At 40.0% G+C, this 23,261-nt stretch overlaps 1 protein-coding gene across 6 annotated transcripts in view; it reads right to left on the reverse strand.

Annotated features, from left to right (window-relative positions):
* rbfox1 (RNA binding fox-1 homolog 1) overlaps positions 1-23,261 on the reverse strand; it is a 202,999-nt gene that overhangs the window by 144,486 nt on the left and 35,252 nt on the right. Inside the window, exon 1 of one of the 6 annotated variants that reach the window (XM_023422889.2) lies at positions 14,150-14,488. The exons of 1 other annotated variant lie outside the window; for it this stretch is intronic. In XM_023422889.2, coding sequence (XP_023278657.1) covers positions 14,150-14,245 — 96 coding nt within the window. In that variant the 5' untranslated portion in view covers positions 14,246-14,488. Of the gene's footprint in view, positions 1-14,149; positions 14,489-23,261 lie in introns of those variants that run through there. 4 more of the 6 variants (XM_087178385.1, XM_023422888.2, XM_087178383.1 and 1 more) reach the window with 4 other exon arrangements.

The raw sequence follows: 23,261 nt of genomic DNA on the forward strand, positions 1-23,261 counted from the left end.
GGGGGGGGGGGGGGGGTCTTATTAAAAATCTATTAAACAATTGTCAAAGTGCTGGGTTCAGGCCTCAGTAAGAGTTGAGACAGTGGAAACACTTCAGTGTCAGCAGTAACAAACAGTGCAGATGTATGAGGTCAGTGTACAGGAGCTGTCCGTTCAGCACCACAACATCACAACATGAAACAGCTGTTTCCCTGCGCCCTCCTGCTTCAACATGTATTCTACTGGTTCTGGTTACTGCTCTTTTTAAAGGCTCACAGTAATGTGGCTGAAACACAATCATCAAGTTGACTTTTGTTTGTTTGTTTAGTTTTGCTAACAACATCAGGCTATATATATTCTTCCTAGTTGTAGTAAATAAAGATCTATATAGAAAATTGCAGAGATGCACAATAGGGTGTACAGGTTCAGTGCATATTTGCCCGTACATTTGTTATTGGTTTTTAAAGATGTAGAGAGACGGACCAACACCACCTGTGTCCGACTCCACCTGTTTCTGAAATGCAATCCTTTTTTCTACAGCAAGAAAAAAGATAATAAGGTCAATGAGATCATAAAGGTGTGTGTGTGTGAGTGTGAGAGAGAGAGAGAGAGAGAGAGAAAGAGAGAGAGATAGTAGAGAGGTAATTACAGAATCTGAAAGTGTATATGCACACACACACACACACACACACACACACACACACTGAAACATACCATAAAATGATATATCTGTAACAGAAGTGTGTGATAACTGTAACTGAAATCAGAATGAAAACTGTTTACATAGTGTGTTAGCTTGTGTTAGTCCAGTACCAGGCTGGATCCAGAACACCAGCCTGTCCGAGCCAGTTCACATTCATGTGATCCAGTCCAGGTAAACTAGCAGGATTGCAATGTTTACAGCCTGGTACAAAAACAGTTTTGGTCTCTAGAGCTAATTTCCACTTTCATGACAACTGTTTATATAAATCACCTGTTTACATTGTATTAAGACTTTAAATTATGGAGAATTGAGGGCGTGCCGCTTTGAGTGACAGGCAGGTGAGCGTATGCTTGACACAAGCTGGCATGCACCGAAATCTTGGCTCAACACATGCCCCTCCCCTTTGGGGATGGAACAACCCACTCTGAGCTTCAAAACCACTCTTCGGAGACCTATGGGTGACGTCACAGAGTCTAACTCCATCTTTATTTACGGTCTACAGTTTAACCAGCCCTGACGACCCAGACTGGAGAAGCTAAATGACTGAGCTAATTGATTAGCTAATAAGAAAAGGAGAAGCAGCTGGAAAACGGAAATGGAAATTGAAGAGGCAATCCAGGAATATATTCCCATTTTTAAAATGCCTTTTCAAAAAGTTTTTCAAATTCTATTATTTACTCATGAATGAATCAATAGATTTATAAATGGTTTATTTATTGAGCGTTTTAATGCTGTTTTTGTAAATCCATTTTTAAATCTGAAGTATTTATAGATGGATTAATAATTCATTTATAATTATTTTCCTATTTTTAATGCCTATTAAAAATGAAATTAAGGACATGCTTTATTACTTTTCCTGTGACACCCCTGGTCCTCCATAGCTCCAGACATTAGTCGTGATTAACTGTTGTGCTGAGCTGCATTGTTCTGTCAAAGTGAACTCAGCAGAGAAATGTGAGGAACTAACTCAAATGGAGTCATTTGAGTTCAGTGACAGTTTGCAGCAGCAGCACACTGGCCTCTCCAGTCTCCACCACCAACATGTGAACTGTATTTGTGAACAAAGAGCCTGAAGTTGGTTCGCCTTTGGCCTACTTCTCTATTCTCTCTCCTTCTAATCCGCTTTCTTCATCCTTTCCTTTTATCGCTCTCTCTCGCTCTCTCTTCCCCGGCTCTCTCTCTCTCTTTCCATCTTCCACTCCATTCATCCATGCAGCGCTGGCGTGTCATTACATGAACACAACCATGGACTGTGTGACTGTGTGTGTGTGAGAGAGAGAGAGAGAGAGCAAGAGAGAGAGAAAGGGAGAGAGATGAAATGGGCATGTGCAGTGAACAGGAAATGACACAGCACCTCAGAACAGGACATACACACTCATTCAGCCATATCAGTGACACACACACACACATGCAGTAATTGCTACACAATTTCATTTGGAGGCAAACACGTCTAATTAAACATTATACAGTGGTTACATTCCATTACACATTTACCTACAAAAATCACTATTATTTCGGTTCATACAAAAACAAGTTTTCTTAAAGGACACAACCCCACCTGTCTACATATCTACCTTTACGCGACAAGGTGGTCTTCGCTAATTTAAAATTTAATACGTTTATGATAATAATCATTTTCAACAACAACCATTAGAGGGGGAATTAAACATTTTCCCGTGAAGTCTTTATTATTGAATGAGGATAGAGGAGCGGATGATAAAGTGTGCATGTGTTCGGATGATTAATGACTGAAGTCACTGTGTTTACATTAAATGATGATGCTATTTTGTCTTATTGTCAACAAACACCATGGAAACATCAGTGGGTGGTTTCACAAACATACTTCAGACTGGTCTAATGCAAGTCAGACTGTTTTAACAAAGATAAAGACTGACTCAGTGTAAGCCAAAAACAGACACCTCACCCCCCCAGGCTAACTCCGGCCCAAGACCAGTGTTACCATGGTAACAATCAATGACACCTGTTCTGACCAGTAGCACCCAAAACTGGTAAAACATGGCTCATAACTTATGGTTTGCTAACATTGTTATGGAGAGAGCAAAGAGAAGGGAAAGGGTTTTTAGAGTGTACAGTGATTTTTTTTTTTTTCCAATCAAAATTTCTTTTTATTGTTCCACTCTTTACTTAATATCCCAAGTAAAATTTCCTTGTAACTCCAAAAGACAAACATTTTCTACTGGAGTAAACAAAGCTCTGCGAGTGCATGCAGCTCCTGGGCTGGCAATTTTTTTTTATTTTGGAAAAAAAAAAAAGTCTTAATTTACCCAGAATTCACTGCACCGCAGTCGAGAACTAATCCGTCTGAAGTCTGAGTGTTTTTTATATCTAACCCACAGTCACAGTCTATCTTTGTGAAACCATCAGAACTATCATTGTGTCAGTCTGTCCCTCATCACCTCCTCACTTCTTTCTCCTGTCTGTGATTCTCAGCTTCAAGTGCGATGACATTTTACTGCCACGATCCACGGTGCAGATCAGATCCACGCTCACTGACGTAGAGGAGCTGCGCTCGACTCCAACAGCCACACACACACACACACACACACACACACACACACGCAGCAGAATATCTCTGCGAGTAGGAAACCTCCAAATCCAAAAGGAGTGTGTGACTGTTAACCAACTAACTAACTGTGATTATTTATTACACAATGATATTTTGTCCTCGATCATTTGTTTTTCATTGTTTTACCGCTTTGATAAACCGAAGATTTTCAGTCTTACTTGTATTTAAATATAATTTAATAATAATATTAATATGTAAATATTCTCTCCTTCCTTATTTATTATGTTAATATTGGAAGTGTGTATATTTGCCTCTGAGTCAACAGTATTTATACAGCACCATATCACACATCACGTCATACCAAACCCATTGATTCCTACTGATGATGGAAAACTTAAGGTTTCATTTTAAATAACAACTTGCCACTGTATATACTGTATATCAGGTCAGGATATTACAGGATATTTTCAAGGGATTATTGACAAGAAGAAACAAACACCAACAGCCTGATCCTGTAATGAACTGAATATCATCATATATCATTAACAGTCCAGGCTGGGTTTTTCTTTTCTCTTTATTGTTTGTTCTCTTGATAATTGTGTTCACATAATTATATTAAAAGGGCCAATAAAAAATCTCTATAGGAAAAAAAAAAAAATTCTGACTGTAAAAACAGTTTGATTTCACTTCACTTTTCTGCTAGAACAAGTGCTAACATATCGATCCCTCTATCTCCCAGCTGATTGAGAAGGGAAACAGAAACAGGATTGTGTATGGCGCCACTCTCTTTGTATTTATTCGTAAAAAGAAAATCATTTTCACACAGTCCCCATACTGAAAGTCCTCTTCACTGAAACCATCAGTAAAACTGGCAAATGGTTGGAAATGAGCTAAAGAGGAGAAAAGCTTAAAAAAAAAAAAGAAAGTAAAGAAAGTGTAGCAACAGAGCCTCTTTCTGGTTTTTATCTCCCTGTCTCTTAGCCAGGCTCCCGCTCTGTCTCTGTCTCTCTACAGGTCTGACAATAGTACTTTTAATCTGCTCATTGAACAAGAGCTGCTTCTGAACAAGCGCTCACTTTCCCCTGTAACAACACGCGGCTCTGTGAAAAGCATCCACAGCCCATTTACAGTGAAGAAGGCACTTGTTCCTGAACCAGCTGCCATGTTGAATATCTGAAGGAGGAGAATAAATAAATAAGAAGACTCCTTCAAGCCAGAGAACGCTCCTTCAACAGAAACAAGGGCAAAGACAAAAACATGTTACTTATATGTTGGGTGTAGGAAGCAAACTATATTTATGATCTTTCCTGGTTGTTTTACGTCTCTTATCGGACCCTGAGAGCAGAAACATAACACACATCCTGAGCCAAAGTCCATCCCACACAACACACACAACTGATGTACTCTCTCTGGATGGTGCATACATTACTTTACCGCAATACAAAAAACAAGATTTGAAGATATAATCTAGACAACTAGACCTGTGTTCTATATGATGTTGAGTTGTGTTCTTACATTTTCCCAAATGTTTCCATCAATTCTCAGGCCAGAGAAATGTGTGATTTTAATCATGGTAACAGTACCTGTCATTTGGTCTCCTGTCAATGACATCATATCCTCTATGATCATGTGTCAGTGTTTGTGGTTTTCAACTATACATATGAACCAGATGAAGGATTTCAGTCGTCGGACGTCTGGATCTGAAGTTATCAGAGAAACAAGCTGAGTAAATGTTAGACAGCTCAGCTGCCAGCTGCTGGAGACGTCCTGTCCTGTGTCCTCTGCTTTATCCAGTCCCTCCAGGATTTTGCAGGCTTTTTTTGGGATTGTTGCGGCTAATATACCTGATTTTGCGGCAGCTTTTCTTAAAAATGTAATGTTAAAATGCAATGAAACTGCGAGAGAAAATAAAAATTGCAGCAATTGTCGCTATCTTGATTAAAAATAATAATGATAATAATAATTCATTAAAAATCAAAGGCAACTTTCTCCAGTGAGAATAAATCCAGTGCAGTGCAGGTGGTGACCCGGTCTTCACAAATCTTATAGGGAGATAGAACAAGCGATTCTGCTTCTCTGCTGTGTCTTAATCACAGGTAGAGCTGATCTTTATAATCACCTCATGAATTTATAAATTCATAACGCAGAGCCCCCCCCACGACCCCTCCCCGAGATTTCTGCCTATGAAACAGTTTCATCATGAGTGGATGACAAAAGAAAGGATGTTTTCTGTCTTTTCATCTTTACTAATTAATCCAGTCTACACCTATATTTTCACAACAATGTTGAACGCGATACAAAACAATTTGACCCCGCTTTCGTGCAAAACATCAGGTAATTGCTTTATATGGTCTTTAACCGTGATTTTTGTTGGTAAATGTGAGATGTTCATGTCACACAAGTCTTCACAACATGCTTCAAAACCAGAAACAAGGAAGTGAGTACATCACAGTTTTTGCGCAGGGACTGGTGTGATTGGTTCAACTCACGGGAAACTCTGATGGTTTTTGATCAAAACTGAGGAAAAGTTGCAGTCGCAGGACAAAAATGCAACGTCGTGCAGAATCCACTGGGATTGGTTGAATTTGCGTTAATTATTGCGATTGCGACTTTCTTGATGGATTGATTATCGGTGTTTCTACTGGTTTAATCCCCTGGTGTGTTTGTTATGGAGAGGAGGACACCTCTGTGGATAATTCAGCTGCTGGTAAAAACCTGCTGAATGTCTGGTTCATAAGTTATCAGAGAAACAATCCAAACAAAGGTTAGCATCAATCTCAGCTCCCTGAGTTTCTGTCCTCCGTACAGCGTCGCTCAAACACTGACTTTAAATGTGAAACTGCTTCATTCAGTGTTTTTAACGGTTAGAATCACTGGGTCTGTTTGATTTCCTGAACCACTAACACTGAAGGAATCCAAACCGGGAGGAGCTTATGGTAATGGTGGTTAAGACAACAACTCCCATGATCCCACGCTATTTCATGACGTCAACCATCGGCGTCTTTTGTGATTGTTTTGATTGAGAGACCCCTAGAGGCAGAAGTTACAGACTGTGTGTTTAAATTCAAGTCTCCTCCTCAGGATTAGATAATAATGCTGCTGTCATCTTAAAGGAACAAAACAGCACAGTTTACAACACAACTTACAATAACTTACAGTCTTCATACACTTTCAACATCAACCAGCAGAGACTTGAAACTTGCTGATGCATCGTAGTGAAACACTAGGGTTGATTTTAAGAATAGTGCTAGAACAGTGTTAAAATGGCGGAATGATCTGTTGGTGCATTCATGTGCTGGATTGAAGGTCTGAAGACAGAGCTTCTCCATGATGTTTGCAAACTCAACAGATAACACAAGTAATCATCAGGTATCAAAAATCTGATCCTTTTGCCATAAATCTGTTGCCTTGCTTAGACCGAACCAGAGCACTTAAACGCAACGCTCCTGTGTCCACCTCAGACGTGTGCTCTCATTGGACAGTCGGTGACTGGAGGATGCGCCTCGGTGCATCAGTGCCTCCACAGCAAAATTTTAAACAGCGAGTGTCACGATGAGAACAACAACTGTTTTTTCTGTATCAGAGCAGAGAGAGACAGGAAGAGGAAGCACTGCAGACACACCGGCCTCTGAACCAGCACTGCACATTCACACCTGAACAGTTCATTCTGAACATTTCAACACGACTGTGCTTCGTGAAACCACACGAACAAAAAAGTGGAAACAGATCAACACACATCAATTCCTGAAGCCTCACGGCCATTATCATCTCAGTTTGTGTAGTTTGTGGTGTAACGGTACGCAAAACTCACATTTCCATACATACCATAGAATTGAAGTGAGTGAGTGAAAAAAAAAACATGAAAAACATGACATTTCTTTTAATTGATTATGAATTTCATTTGTCAACAAAGGTGTAATTGTAAAGTTGTAAGCCAGTGGCAAACTGGCTCTAATTGGACGACTTGTTTAAGAAGGTTAAAATGCTATCAAATAAATAAGAAATAAATAATATAATAATAAAATAAAGATCCATTAAAGTGCAGCATGTAGGAAATTATCGATACATTCATTCTATGCTCATATTCATTTGGATCCCGACACGAACCGAACCGGACATCCCGGCACAGAACAGCACGGCACAGATACACGTACCGTTACACCCCCCCGTGCTGAAGTGGGTCACACACTCACAAACAAAATTACAATCAGGTATAATCTGCACAAACTCACTGCCACACTCTCAAAACCAGGGACTTGTGGGGCCCCTGAGGGCCTCCAGGGCCTGAGGGCAGTCCACTGTGCAGTCAGCCATCCAGCTTTGATTGTTAAAGATCAACAATGACTTCCTGCTCATGACCAGCGTTTATTCCTCCCAGCACATGTTCGTCCTCCAGCTGATGTCACAGTTCATATCTAAAAAATATGCTTAATTCTTGTGACGACGACCCACGACGGATAAATCACAACAAAGCAGCTCTTCTATGACACGGATTGGGCAATTTGATTTGAAATAAATAAATGAATAAACAAACAACTGGAAATAAATGTAGACACTGAGCTTTCAGTGTCAGCAGCACTGGACAGACACAGATGTTGAATGTAATGTTTATTTTTATATTGTATATACTATCTCTATTGTATCTTATTTATTCTAGATTCTGTTTCTATTCTTATTTTATTTCTTATTACATTTCCCTCTTGTTTCTGCAGCTCTCTTGTGCTGCTGTGTCAAAATTGGAATTTCCTCTACAGGGGATCAATAAAGTCACAACTTATCTTAATCAATTTCAATATTTTTCTTTGTTGGCTATTTAATTATCTCTGGCCTTCATTAGGGACCCATCTTTGTTTTTCAAGCTGGAAAACATTTATCTGAAACTTACTGTTCCCATCATCCTTTGCAAGTCACATCGTATGTGACAACAACAGCTACAATACGGTGCAGTAAGACTGAGAGCATGAACCCACAGCTGATACATACATACACACACATGAGCAGGGGAACGTGGTGTGTGTGTGTGTGTGTGTTTGTTTGTGATTAAAGCTTGACTACATCGACTGTGTGTGTGTGTGTGTGCGATGTACACACTCCTTCACGTGCGTCTGTGACTATTGAGCCTTTTGTAAAGAACAAAAACATGTAACATGCGTGTGGTCAAATAAATCAAGAAATCACTGAAGGGTGAATCGAAACGTACATCAAAAATAATTAATATGCAGTGCAGCCGGAAAATACACACATACACACACACACACACACACACACACACAGAGAGGGAGAGAGAATCCCCAAAGGCCTTCAGATGTATTCAAAATGTCTTACACGGCTCGACTATATATAGCTTCAAAGACCCAGATTCCCTATGTAGGCAACACACACACACACACACACACACGCACGCACGCACGCGCGCACAATGCTCTGGCGTGCCAACACATTAGCACAATCTGGAATACTCGAACATTGCAATCTGAAAACAAAAGCTGTCTCTCTCTCTCTCTCTCTCTTTCTCACATACACACACACACACACACACACACTCTCTCATATACACACACACTCTCACAGCATGTAGCGAGGGATGAAAGAGCTGGATAAAGGAATGAGACTAATGGAGGAAAGTTGCTTAATGACAAATTGTCAGATTGCAGAAGCCATTTTCTCTGCTCGTCATTTAGCTCTTTCATCCCGGAGTGCCGTTAAAATATTCCTCCGCTTCGGGCTTTTGCTCGGTCACACTTTCATTTTCTTCTTACTCGCTCCCCTGCATCTTCTCTCTCTCTCTCTCTCTCTCTCTCTCCCCCTCTCTCTGCTTTCCAGACGCGGCAGCAGAAGGCGGCACAATGCTGATGTGATCAAAAAGTGGGTCATAAAAACCCACAGCATTGCTCAACAACTCCACACGCTCCGACTGCAAACACTGCGTAATGGAAATAGAGAAAGTTGCGGAGGAAAAATGTGGCATTTTAAAAAGCATTTGCCTTTATTGATCGTGCGTGGAGGCGCTTTTGTTACTGTATTATCTCGCCGTATTCGTGGGGTTCGACACAGTGTGAACTCACAGAGCAGAGCTGTCACTCACGGATCACATGGACCAAACAGTCAGAAAGAGAGTCGTCAGTCTGAGGCTGCGTTCACAACCTGCCTCTTAGTCACCAACACACTGATATCACTGAGTCTGACAACCTTCTCGGTTTGGGGTTATTCCGTCGGATAAATATATTTACAGAATATTTGATTACGTGTTGCAATATCGTATGGATCAGACTGTAAGTAAAAAAAAATCTGAAACCATCTCCGAAACATCCCACATACCCAGCAACCCCCCCACCGAACAGGAAGGAGCCTATTCCACATAGTCCTGCACAATATGAGGGAAAAATCTGCGATGTGCGATAACACTGTTCGGGATCGCTAAGACGAAATGAGCCACGATAAATAAGCAAATACTGGAAGTGTGCATGTTCAGTTCCCATGTTTTCCTCCGCCATCGTGTTAGCTAACCTCACAGTCATCAAACTGACACCATGACCCCTGTGTCCAGCCTCCACCTGACAAGTCACATGTTCAAACCCAGTGTGAATGCAGGTTTCTCTAAGTCTACTGGAGGCTGATTTTGAGAGGCAGCGGGGCTTCAATCATCAGGTGTAGCTGTATAATTTTACATTTATCTTATCTCTTATTAAGTTATATCAGTCTCACACACTTTGTAAAAGTTCCACACGGCCGACATTTTGTCTCGGTGGCCTGTCACACGCCAGCGCAGTCAGCAAAGGTGGGAGGTGGGACTACACTACACAGAGCACAGTGCTTCTCTCAGCCGCAGACACCAGAGTCTTAACCACAGATGATCAGCTTGAAGGTGAACAATCATTAGAAGCATTCATTCCAATCTATTGATCGCATGTTTTTAATGAAAATTGGCCGATAATGATCAGCAGCTGATCAATTGGGGCATCCCTAACTCCCTAATATTGGTTATTAATATTTTGAGAATTTTAAAATTCACAACAGGGTCAGAATAGACTAAATTTGTTTCTAGAGCAGCAGAGTCACTGTATATAAACTCAATATTATCTCTTTTTACTATCTGGGAACTCATGCAAAATGTTTACTCTAATGAAGCTAACAGGCTACGCACACAAAGCTTTCCTTTTAGCTTCTTCATAAAAATCTCTATTAGCTTAACGTGCTAACTTAAAGCGCAGTGGGTGGGAGAAACTGTGACTTTTCTACATGTTTAAAGCAAAGGTTTTGATGACACAGAGCTACCATCGTATTGTTGTCAGCTCCAGTAAAAAGCCCCTTGGTCTCTACCGCCGCCTCTGTGCTGCCCAGTGTGTGTGTGTGTGTGTGTGTGTGTGTGTGTGTGTTAGAGAGGAGAGGCTGTGGCCCGACACCAAAACGCAGTAGAGAACATTCAGCACAGTTTTTTTTTTTTCTGGTTCATTTGGCTCATACATGGTGCGGGTAAATAAAATGACTTTTTTTTTCCTAATTCACAGTGTTTCAGTTTTTTGCGATGTGATTCTTGCACGTGTTCGTATCGCGATGACGAAGAAAATACAACAATAAATCTACACACAAATGCACACACAGTAACCTTCATGTAAAAGTCTCTAGTATCAGCCTGAACAACACAAAACCATCTGTATGTATTTATTCTTAATATCATGTGTGTGTTTGTGCACACCTGAAGAAAAAAACTGAAAAAGTAAATATACGAAGGAATGCAATAATAACGGAGCAGACTTTAAAACTTTAAATGAAAGCTTAAAAACACCTGAACTGTCTTTGTTAATATTTTTTTTTTACGGCTAAATATCCAGACCATTTAAAACCTGTTCAACATGTCAAACATAGATTACACTGTCACCTCTTTCAAACTTGAATATTACTCAGGAATTTCTGATCATTTAACAGTATGTATCATTTTTTCATACATAATGTGTAAATGATAAACGTATGTATGTTACATAATTTCACGTCATCACAGTCTAATTAAATCAGATCACCACGACAGGCCTCTCCCACCAACTCTCTCACTTCCTGCACATCCAGCCTCAACGACTCCACTCCTCAGTGCTGACAGAACCTCGTTGTCCTTTCTGAACCGCCTCAGGTTCAGGGAACCAGGCTCATCCAGATCCCAGGACCTGGTGCTGGAGCTGTGGAGGCCCTTGTCCTCAGTAGTCCTCCTCCTGCCCCTGAAACCCCAATCCTCTCAGTACTATCTCTTTTGTGTATTATTATAATTAGAAAGGTACAATTTTGTGTTTTTACTCTTTGGCTTGTTTTTTATTTGTTTGTGATCAATCGATTTGTCTAATATCAAATGATTAATCCATACACTGTTTTCGTCCCTGCTCAGGCTCTGCACATTTAAATTAGCTCATTTTGTGCAGGTGTTTTTCGAGGGTCTTAATCTACATGTCTGAGTCTTGAGGGACCCCACAGTGATGGATGTGTAACCGTGTAGCGCCATCTACTGGGACTGGTCCCAGCTGGTGATTGATCTGTGGGTTGTGTAATGATCAGGGAACATGAGGTCAGTGCAGCAGCAGCAGCCTACAGGGTGTAAACATGATCATGTTTTCACTTCACAGTGTGTACATTCATTCTTACACACACACACACACATATACACACACACACACACACACTGAAAATGTTCAATTATATGATAGGTGTGGCCATCAGTTAAAAGTAGTTATTTTAAAGAGGAGAAGAGTGTTTGTCTGACTGAGCAAACACTTCACACAGAGCTAATTCTATATTCTGTGTTATGTTCAGTTACATGTGTTGACTACAGTTGGTGTGTGCAGCCCTCTGTGTAACAGCACAATGAATCATTTCCTCTGCAGTTTGTCTTCAAAATGTCAGAAATATCTCTGATTTATTTCACATGCTGGTTTCTCTGCAACATTAATGTGAAAATGAAAATGCTTTTTTTACAATAATTATTTTGTACGTACAGCTGATCTGACATGAAATTCATGTTTACATTAAAAAAAAACCTCCATGTTTTCCTCACTCTATGTATGAAAATGTAGAACAGCATTGGCTGTATGGAAGTTAATGGTTGCCAATATTAAAATCAATTCTTTCACATTCATACATTGAGACTTATTTTCCATTTGTGCGCATATTTTTTTTTTTTTTCATTTTCATGTTTGATAACTGCCAAAATGAAAGTAAAATAAAAACACTTTCACTGCCACTGGCTTTTCATTCTTCATTTCAAATTAACATTTAGTCAACAAAAATGAAATTGCAAACTGACCTATCCATTTGAATTTGAAATGTCCTGAATTTAGCTCATTTCTGATGAATTCAAAACAAAAAATCATGAAAAGGCCACTCGTCTTTCATTTCTATAGGCTAAAACAAGACGTGATTCTAACACAAACATGGCTGCAATTTGCCAATCTTGAATAATTAAGATATCTCAAACATTAAAAGTTAAATTAAAGTGTATTTTGTGTTTTCAAACATAAAAATAAAATATTAAAAGATTTCTTTTTAATCCTGGCAGCCACAGACTTCTATATGTTAACATTAAAATGACTAAATCCCTAACCACAACCTTAACCTTAAAATAATTGAACCTAACTGTACCCCCTGCCAAACAGCCCAACACCACCCAGCACCACCACTCCAACACTGACACAACGGTCTAGGCAACTAAATCAAATGATTTAATTATTTAAATGATTTTGCTGTTAAAGGCTCATCTACATTGGAAACACTACAGTAAAACAAACCATAGATTTCAATTACAATCAGGTGAGAACAGAGAAATTACAAAATTACAAATTTCCTCCAATTTAAGTAAATGGTCAACAAATGAACAATTAGTGCTTTGATCGAGATAAATGAAAAGAAAAAATCCTTTATGTCGTTGCAGCGCAACAGGATCACTGATTCACAAAGGAATGTAAGTGCTGTTTGTAAGATCAGACAATATATCTTTAATCTTGTGAAAAAGGCAGCGATTTCATTGTTTATATATACACACACACACACACATATACTGTATATCTATATATATACAGATATACAGTATGTGTGTGTGTGTGTGTGTGTGTATGTATATGTACATATATTTGCCAATAAATGAAAAATTAATCTAAATAATCAAAAAAATCAAATCCTTTGTTGATAAAATCCCTGTATGTAAAATCAGACTATGCATATTTAATGTGAAGAAATAAAAAAATAAAAAATAAAGAAAACTTAGCAGTTATATCCTTTAATCAAAATAATTATAAATGATTATAATTAAAAAGATAAAATCCTTTGTTTTTGCAGCACAAGACAATGTGGCAGTAATTTAATTGTTCTTGTACAAAATGTATATTTTCTTCTTGTTATGTCTACAGTCACACTGTTACACTCAACTGACAAAACCACAATGACTTGTTCTAAACCTGCCAAACAGTATGATTCATGTAGTAATATGAAGACAGAGTGTTAAACAGGAACAGGCTGTTTGCAGTGCACACTCTGTTAACATGATATTCAACTTTATGTTTTTATTGGCTATAAACAAACTAGAGCACAGAGCAGGATGGTTCCGATCCACGGCCTCTACAACTAACACATGTAAACATCACTCAAGCTTTCCTGGACGCTGACTCAAACCTGGTTCATCTGCCAACACCTGGAGGAGAGACCCAGTATCACCCAGTGTCCAGGACGAGCTGGACTGATGCCTCTCAAACTGGCACAAACTGGAGCTACGCATTTACAGCTGCTACACATCCACACACACTCTGTGTTTCTCTTATTGTGCCCTGTAAGTACGAGCATGTCCAGCAGCAGCAGCAGCAGCAGCAGCAGCAGATAATGGCATGTAGCCTACACAAGACACACATTCATGTAGACAAAATCACACACACACACGCACACACACACACACGCACGAACACACTCACCTGCTGTAAATACATGAAGGTGAGGGCGGCGCAGGACAGCTGAGGACAGGCGTCCACGTTGGGTAACGCCACGCATGTTCCTCCAGGATGCTGCATGTTCCCTCCTCTAACTGACAACACAAACCCCCTCAACCCCGACAATACTCAACCCTGGTCTGAGCGGCGAGGGAGAGGGAGAGCGGGATGAGCAGAGAGAGAGAGAGAAAGAGAGAGAGAGGGAGATAGAGAGACTGGTTGGCAGAGACTGAGCAGAGAGACGGAGCTTCAAAGGAAGCAGCAGCCGGTCCCGTACGATGGAGTGTTTTCTGCTCGCAAGGTGGGACGACTGCTGGCAGAGAGAGAGAGAGAGAGAGAGAGAGAGAGAGAGAGAGAGGGGAAGAGGGAGAGAGAGCGAGAGAGAGAGCGCTCTACTGCAGTGTGTGTGACTCAGTGTGTGTGCCTGTGTGTGGAGGCAAGCCAGCAGTCACTGTGACTGCGATCGCTGGAGCGTGAGGGAGGCAGAAAATTGTCTCTGTATGTGTGTGTTTCTAATGTGCTGTGTGTCTGTGCGCGCGTGTGTGTGTGTGTGTGTGTGTGTGTGTGTGCGTGTGTTTGTGCTCGCGCATGTGTGTGTCAGAGAGAAAGAGTCCAGCTGTGTGTATGTGTTGTTTCCTGCAAAAAAATGCTGATCTCTCTCTCTCTCTCTCTCTCTCCCTCTCTCTCTCTTTCTCCCTTGATGAATTGAAGTTCCCTGACATGTGTTACTGGAGGCGATCGTGGATGCTGACTGCAGCAACAATACAATCCTCCCTCTCTCTCCCTTCTGGAGGGTTGATCACTTTATACCAATCACATTATGTTTCCTTTAAGAAAGCATTCAAATAAAATGGTATGTTACACATACAAGTATATATATGCATATATGCAAACACTACATACATTATGGATATATAGATATATACTGTATATCCAGACTTGGTCCTAGTTTGGGTCAACAGCCAACAGCATGGGATCCTGGTGAATGCCATAATCTTTTTTAACTGCATCCTGGCAGTCTGTTCTTAACCTCATACTGGTGTCCCGTGCACAGGCCCGTTAGAATGTCCTGATGGGTTCTGAAGGAGTACCAGCTTAAACTTTTGTCAATATAGGCAGGCTGTACCTCGTTGGATCGCTTAGTCTCTAGAATTCAAATATTCAGTTAATTTTGTGCTAACAAAGATCACATAAATGATGATTTATTAATATCTACCAGCATAATGTATCAGCAAGACAGGCATAGCGATGGTGACTCCCTACCTTTGAGGAGGTCTAGAAGTCTGATTGTCTGTCCATTCCTCCATTATTTATATTCCTTTAGGCCGTCAGGGTCCACAGATCACAAAAATCAAAAGGGTTTTTTCATAAAAGTAAATTCCGAGTTATGAATATCGTCATGAGAAGTCCATAGCAGACTATCGAGGGAGTATTTATCCGTGGCGCTTCTCTCCGCATTTCATTCACAGAATTCAAACAACCTTTGGTTTGGCCCAGTCACATATTATAGGCATTAGGTATGAAGATAGTGACAGCTCACTGACTAAACCTTTAACTCTTGCAGCTTGTAAGTTAGAGTAAAAATCAGAGCTGTAGTGATCTGTCTCTAAAAACTAGATCAGCAGTTAAAAATAGCAAACTAAAACCTTTTAACTATTACAGCCCGTTACATACAGACCCATGCAATATCGCCAAAATGAAATTAAATGATTGAAAAGTGCATTATTGGGGCACCTTGGTGGCTCACCTGGTAGAGTGCGCTTAGTCCTGACCGCTGTGGCCATAGGTTTGAGTCCACCCTGTGCTGCATGTCATCCCCTCTCTCTCCCTGACTTTACTGTCTCTCTCTCTCACTGTGACTATCACAATAAAGGCAAAAATGTCCGAAAGAATAACATAAAAAAGAAAAGAAAAAAAGAAAATTGTATTATTTTGAAGTTGAAGTGTGTTTGATCGTGTGGACAGTTTGAGAATAAAGCCAAAGATCTAAATCTGAGGCATTTAATGGATGCTAGAAAGAGAAATCTATTAATGCAGCATAGAAACTTACAATATACAATTTACAAGCAATACAAATGAAACATGAAAAGATTCCAAACTGAAACAGCTTTGCCATAGAGGACAACTCTACACACCATATGTTAACCCCGATTAACCTGGCTTCCTGATCCATGTCTTAGCCATAATAAATGACTGTGAGCATTGTGATAATACGAGCAACAGCAAATTCTCCATTCAACCTAGAATTGGTAAAAGGAAAAAAAAAAGCTTTCTGAATTGCAGCAATCCACTAATGTACTCAGTTGCCCATTTGGTATGGAAATGTAAACAAGACTCGCAGTTACGCACTGTGCAACATAAGAGGTGTGTCCAGATTCAGGGGCCACATCCTTCGGAGGATGTGGTTCTACGAAGGTGTGGCCCTTTCTAGCTGTTGTAGGCCGCGAAGGCTGAACTGAAATGAGACAGTCTGGTCTACTGGGGATTTTTGCTTGTGTCACCAGCTTTTAAGGCCCTTGGTTTTAACAGTTGTACCTTTAGCTGTTGAACTGAGCTGAAACCCAGTACTTACATTCAACAGTGTAATCTTCAGACTCTCTGTCTATGTTGTTTTCTTTCATTGCCAGCGTGCAATGAATCTTGGGATAGGTTGGGCCCCCGGAAAAGGACACATTTGAAGGAGCCTTTGAAATGGGAGAGCCTAATCGCGCCACCGTCACGTTATCGGTATTCCAATGCAGGTTTCAATGGATGCTGCCCCTAAATCGGGACACAGCTAAGGAGGACTGTGCTGTTGCCCATCATTATATAAGGGCTAACCAATGATTAGTGGCTACTTCAAGTTTTACAGTTATTGAAAAAAATCTCTACAAGCATTACTGTATGTTGATAAACACACAGAGTTAAGGTGCAGCTGGAACAGATCCTGTATTTGCTGCCTTCAGACGGCTTTATCAGGAAAGGCCCACAGATTACACCAATGTGGAGCAGACGTCACGGTTACATGACTGCAGCTGTGAGCACGTAGAGGAAGAGAATCCCCAGAATAAGGAAATATATTGTTGTTTTATTGTTTCAGAATAAAACTAAACTCACTATGGTTTGAAGTCTTGAACAGACTGGACTGATGAAAGCTAAAATGTTTATCACACAAAGACAAAATCAATCAATCATCACACTCTCAGTAGGCTAATTCATAATGGTAAACACCATTGACCAATGTTAGCAACATTAGCAGGTAAACGAACCAAACTTATAGCTCATAGACACAGTGCTGCTCATAGTGATATTATATCTGTGCATGACATTAACTTTAGCTGAGCCTCAGGACCACATGACATCATCGATGTTACAACATAATGACTGAGATCCAGGTCCATGATCCAGAGTCTAGACTTTGTCCGTCATTGTTCACTGATTAACTTATTTATCAGGAAACCATTAAAATAATTGGAGAAGACATCTGGTTGATTCATGTTCCTGTTGGAAACTAACACCTGACATCATTAACTGTCACTTTCTGTTACCAGTTTGGCTCCGCCCACACAACACATCATTGTTGTTACTTACTGTAGTGGATTACGAATCTGGGAAGAATCAGTCATTAATCTTAAATTAGTCTCATTAATAACGCGAGTGCAATTTTTTTTTTCTTTTTTTTATATGATCACAAGCCCTAAAACCCTGAACTGTGTTGCAACAATGTAGAGACACAGATCTGTCCACTGGCATCAAAACCTAAGACTGTACATGTTTTGTTTTGGGTGAATTATCTCTTTAAAAAGCAGAATATGATCCTCTCACACCTGCAAACACCTAACTGAAGCATCAGTGTAACCCTGGATAATACTGTAACTACATACAATGAGTGTGAGCTTTCTGTTGCTTTGAAGGATGGTGAAATGTTTGTGTGTGCGTGTGATTGTGAGAGAGAGAGAAAGAGAGAGAGAGAGGAACATAAAGGTAAATGTGAGTATATTATGGGATAAAGCAGAACACTGCAGCTGCATGGCTGCAGGCTAGAAGCTGCCTTTTATTCATTCGTTCAACTTAAGATATTCTCTCTTTTCTCTCTTCCACCTCTATCCTTTGAGCACATCTTTATTTTCCTACCACACACACACACACACACTCACACACACACCATTAGCCAAGCCTATAGAGCTCTTATCTACACAAACACCTCCTCAACAAGTCCCCATTACTGCCAGAATTTTCAAGACAAGCTTCTGTAAGTTGCAAAAATGAAACCTGAAGATAAAGAGGTTTTCATATATATTTTCCGCAGAAAAAGAAATTACAATTCATTATCTAATAAAAGCAGGTATTCAAACCTGTAGTCTAATTGCTGAGATGTTAGATTGAGCAGAACTTCCAGAGAAACAGTCTTAACCTCTGCTGCTCCGAGATTCTCTTTTCTACAGACACTGATGTAATTGCTTGTATTTTTTTATTATTGTTCATAATTTACTGTGAGTGAAACTCAACACTGTGAAACATCTGTACAGGAAACGACTTTCATAGACGGAAACTAAAAAGATCAAAAAGTGGCAAAATGGAAACAACTGTAAATATTTCTGTTAAAGATGAGAAACCCTCATTAAAATTTGATCAGATACTGTATAAGACAATGGATTATAGAAACAATAAAATCTTGTGTGTTAAAGCTGTTTTAACAAAGTCCTGGTTCTCTCTGTTGCAACTGAGAATTTACTCAAAGCAGCATCAAGCTTTCATGTTCAATTAATAGTTGCAGTGTCCTGAAACACTAAATTCACTATCAGACATTTATTTATTACCGTATAAGTTAAAAAAAAAAGCTTTTATTCTATCTGTAAATTGATAATAAAACAATTCTGAAACCGAACTGAAACCAAACAAATAATTACCATGAAATAGAAACAAACAAGGTAAATGTACTAAAATTAAACCAAATGTGACAAATCCAAGTAAAAATTCAGATGCATGAAAATTATAAAGGCTCACTAACAGACCAAATCATTGCATGTTAAAAAAAAAGACATGAAGAAGAAAATCAGTCTGTGCTAAATGAGTGGATCAGTCCACAGGGCACAGCTGGTATTTAGTGTTTGTTTATAGTAAATGAGGAAACGGACACAACTTGAAGTCATGGGGATGATTTAAATGTCCTCACTCACACACGCACACACACACACACACACACACAAACACACACACACACACATACACGCACAAACACACACAGAACGAAGTTTAAATTCGCTCTCTTCTGCTCGTTCAGGATCAACTCAATTCCCCGTTGTCATCTTGATGGGGGTTGAATGGAGTTGTCGTTTTTGTGTAGGTGTTGAACATTTTTGATTTTGGCAACATTGTGGTAGATGATGCATGTTACTCTGTACAAGGAGAGCATCTACAACTACTGCGCTGCCTAGCAACATAGCATGGTTATACATCTACAGCTGCTTTATTCTGCTGTTAATTTTATATGATAAGAAGCAGCAACTGTTTGGTTCATGTAGTTAATATTGCTACATAAAATCTATGGACACCTGCCATGATGTCCCTATGTTTGTAGAAATGGTCCCATTTATATATTTATATAAGGTAGGCTAAATAACAGAAACACCTCTCTATAATATAATACAGCTCAACAGCACCACACACTAAATCCTCCAATGATTATACAGTTGAATCAACTGAATCAAACAATTGTAATAAAAACTGAACATTATTACCTTCATGAAGGAGGATTCACTGCAGGGCTGTTGTGTTACACTGCATTAGTTTTAGCTAGATGCTCCTAATAACCTGTAACCATAATACCTGCCCACTCAGTGTATATTAGTAATTATCAGTTGCATGTGCAGGCTGCAAAAAGCCTGACTGGAAATAATTGGTTGTTTTCGGTGCTTTTCTTACCTGGGAAAGATATTTCAATATGCATTGAAATAACCAATGCATATACTCCTGGTAGCCTAAAGATGCTCTTTAATAATAAAAATTTTCTCATATATTATTATCATGTATAACACCCCCCCCCCTTCTGAAATTTAATACAGTAATGTGTACTCCCAGTACTTTTTAACTGACTTACTGAGTCACTAACTGACTTGCAGTAAATTTCTTTTCCATCATAGGACAGACACGGCACTAGTTAAGATTTCTTATGACCTCCTGAGACAATGGACTTGTCTCTATATTTGTCCTATTAGATCTTAGTGCTGCATTTGATACGATTGATCACAGGATCTTATTACAGAGACTAGAACGTGTCATTGGCATTACAGGAACCACACCAGGCTGGTTTGAGTCAGGCTTATCAATCTGTTCATGTTAGCAATGACTCTTTCATAAACACAAGAGTTAGTCATGGAGTTCCACAAGGTTCTGTGCTAGGTCGGATACTTTTCACCTTATATATGCTTCCTATAGGTAATTGTTATGTGCCAGGCAAGGGCAGGCTGTTTGTTTTTGTTTTCTCCCTCTCCCTCTCTCTCTCTGTCTCTCCCTCACTTGGTTTCCCTCCCGGTGCTGATTGGTGATTGGGCTCCACCTGAGCAGACTAGAGGAGGATGAGCTCCTGGCTGTCCCCTTGGCCAATCATCTGCCTCCAGTCCTCCAATAAAAGGGGAGCCTGAATGAGGAGATCTCGCTCTCATTTTGCCGGATAGTGATCAGCCTGCCAGTTGTGTTCATGTATTAAAGGGATGTACTGAAGGTATGTGGTGAGAGGAAGGAGTTAGGTAAGTTGGGGTACCCTGTACATCTCAACATGCAGTTTTCCTTTGTCTAGAAACATTAGGTTAGTGGTGGGTGCCACCCGCTGTATTGTTTTGGAGGCTCTTGTCTTAGATCAGGTAGATCGGTTTTCTTTTGTGTGTTTTTGTTTCAGGAGATGAAGATAGCTTAAGCCTCATTTTGTTTTATTGGGTTCATTTCTTTGGCACACCACCTTTGTCCCTTCCTCACCCACATTTAAATACATTGTTGAGAACTTCAGGGTGCAATAAACTACCTTCTAGTACTCACTGACTCAGTTTAATTCTTGATTTGTCACGTTACGGTTCCTGTCATCCCTAGCTCCAACTAAGGGACGTACCACATAGCACCACATAAATGTTCAATGTTATGCAGACGACACCCAGCTGTGCTTATCTATGAAGGATGAGCCTATTCAGGTGGTCAAACTTCAGGCATGTCTTAAAGACATAAAGACCTGGATGACCTGTAATGTTTCACTAAATTCAGGCCAAACGGAAGTTATTGTACTCTGCCCTGAACTTCGGAAGCAAAGAATGGCCATACTCGCAAATTTTTTTCAGTGATAACAGAGCTTTGCTATGTTGAGGTTACAGAATAATTATCCTGTTATCTAAACAAAACAGAGCTCAGAGGAGTGAATTATTATGTCATCTCGAAATAACGGGATGATTATCCTGTGATCTCGAGATAACAAAGCTCTATTATCTCAAGATAACGAGATAAAAAGAAAATATTTGAGTATGGCCTTTCTCAGCTCCCATACTAAACACCTCAGAAATACATTCTCTGATAAGATATTTACTCTGGATGGCATTACCTTGGACTGCAGCACTACACTCAGAAACCTTGGGACCATTGTTGACCAGGATATGTCCTTTACTTCACTTCACACATAAAACAAGTTTCAAGGACAGCCTTCTTCTACCTAATCATTATTGTGAAAATCAGAAACATTTTGTCTCAAAATGATTCTGAAAAGCCAGTATATGCATTTATTCCCTCTAGACTGGACTACTGTAATCCTTTATTATCAGGATGTCCCAATAACTCAGTGAAAAGCCTCCAGCTGATTCAAAATGCTGCTGAGTATTGACAGGAACTAGGATATGCCAAAGATATTAATGGTCAGACATCATTGTATACTAAAGAGCTCATAGTTCCCTATTATCCCAACACTCACTCTCTACATGCATCTCTCCTGTGGAACCGGCTCTCAGTCTGGGTTCAGGAGGCAGACATCCTCTCTACATTTTAGATCAGGCTTCAAACTGTCCTGTTTCCAATTTCCTCTAAACCCCCTAACCTAAACCTTTCTCTCCTCTCAGCCCATCTGGTCGAGGCAAACAGGTTTCTTCTTCTCCACTGTCATCAAGTGCTACTCTGGGTGGAAATCTGTGAAGTGCCTTGAGACAATGTGTGTTATGAATTAGCGCTATATGAACAAAATTTTATTTAATTGTAGGTGGCATTTTCAGTGATGACTCCCTTCCTTATGTGTTCTTTAAGTGACATTTTTTTTCGATGGCTGGAAGGAAAAGGAGCTGGAAAATTGACAAGATGGTGGATACATGGGATTGCAGACTGATGTCAATGTCTCCCATGCTCCCTGCTGCTTTGAGTTTTTTTCAGGTTCTTCATCATGGAAAGAGTTGTAATCAGAGCTTTCCTCCCTGTTGTCCTCGTCTTCTAATACTTCTGCTTCACTCATTTTTCACTCAGTTTATTTATTTAAAACCTCAGGACACATTGAGGGAGAACCATCATTGTCACTGGTGCTGAGGTGCAGACATTTAATGAACGCAGACACAACTACGATCAAGAAGACGAACTGGTTGGATTTCAGTAGATCAGTCTTTAAATGTACATCTTTGAAGTTGCCAGAGATGTTGTCGGTGTGTACTACACCTCTCACAATGCCTTTGTCATGTTAGCTGGCAGGTAGACTGCTGCAACACAACAGTGGTGAGATACTATGGCTGGTCTTTCTCGATAATAAACTCCACTATGTTGTTTGTGCATCATTCCTTGTTTAAATACACAATCCACTGCTACAAGTCATAATTAGGAAGTAATGATTCAAGTTAGCACATTAGCCCGTCCAGCTCAAGGCCCATGTCCAGGATGTTGCTCTGTAGCAGTGCTTAAATAGGCAGCCCGTATATATTTCAACACGTTACTGGAGTTATGGAAATCAAAGATCACTAAATCTGTCTGTTACTTCAGCACCACGGACAGCGTCGTGGTTTCATTAATACACAGCACAGTGAGGAGGTGGGCTGGACAGGGAGGATGGAGGTTAACAACAGTTTTTGTTAACAAGGGGGTTAACAGGTGCTGTGCTTCTTGGTGC

This window comes from Seriola lalandi, unplaced genomic scaffold (assembly GCF_002814215.2).
Source record: "Seriola lalandi dorsalis isolate HSWRI2012SDOR001 ecotype SW California unplaced genomic scaffold, Sedor1 jcf7180002054686, whole genome shotgun sequence".
NCBI lineage: Eukaryota > Metazoa > Chordata > Actinopteri > Carangiformes > Carangidae > Seriola > Seriola lalandi.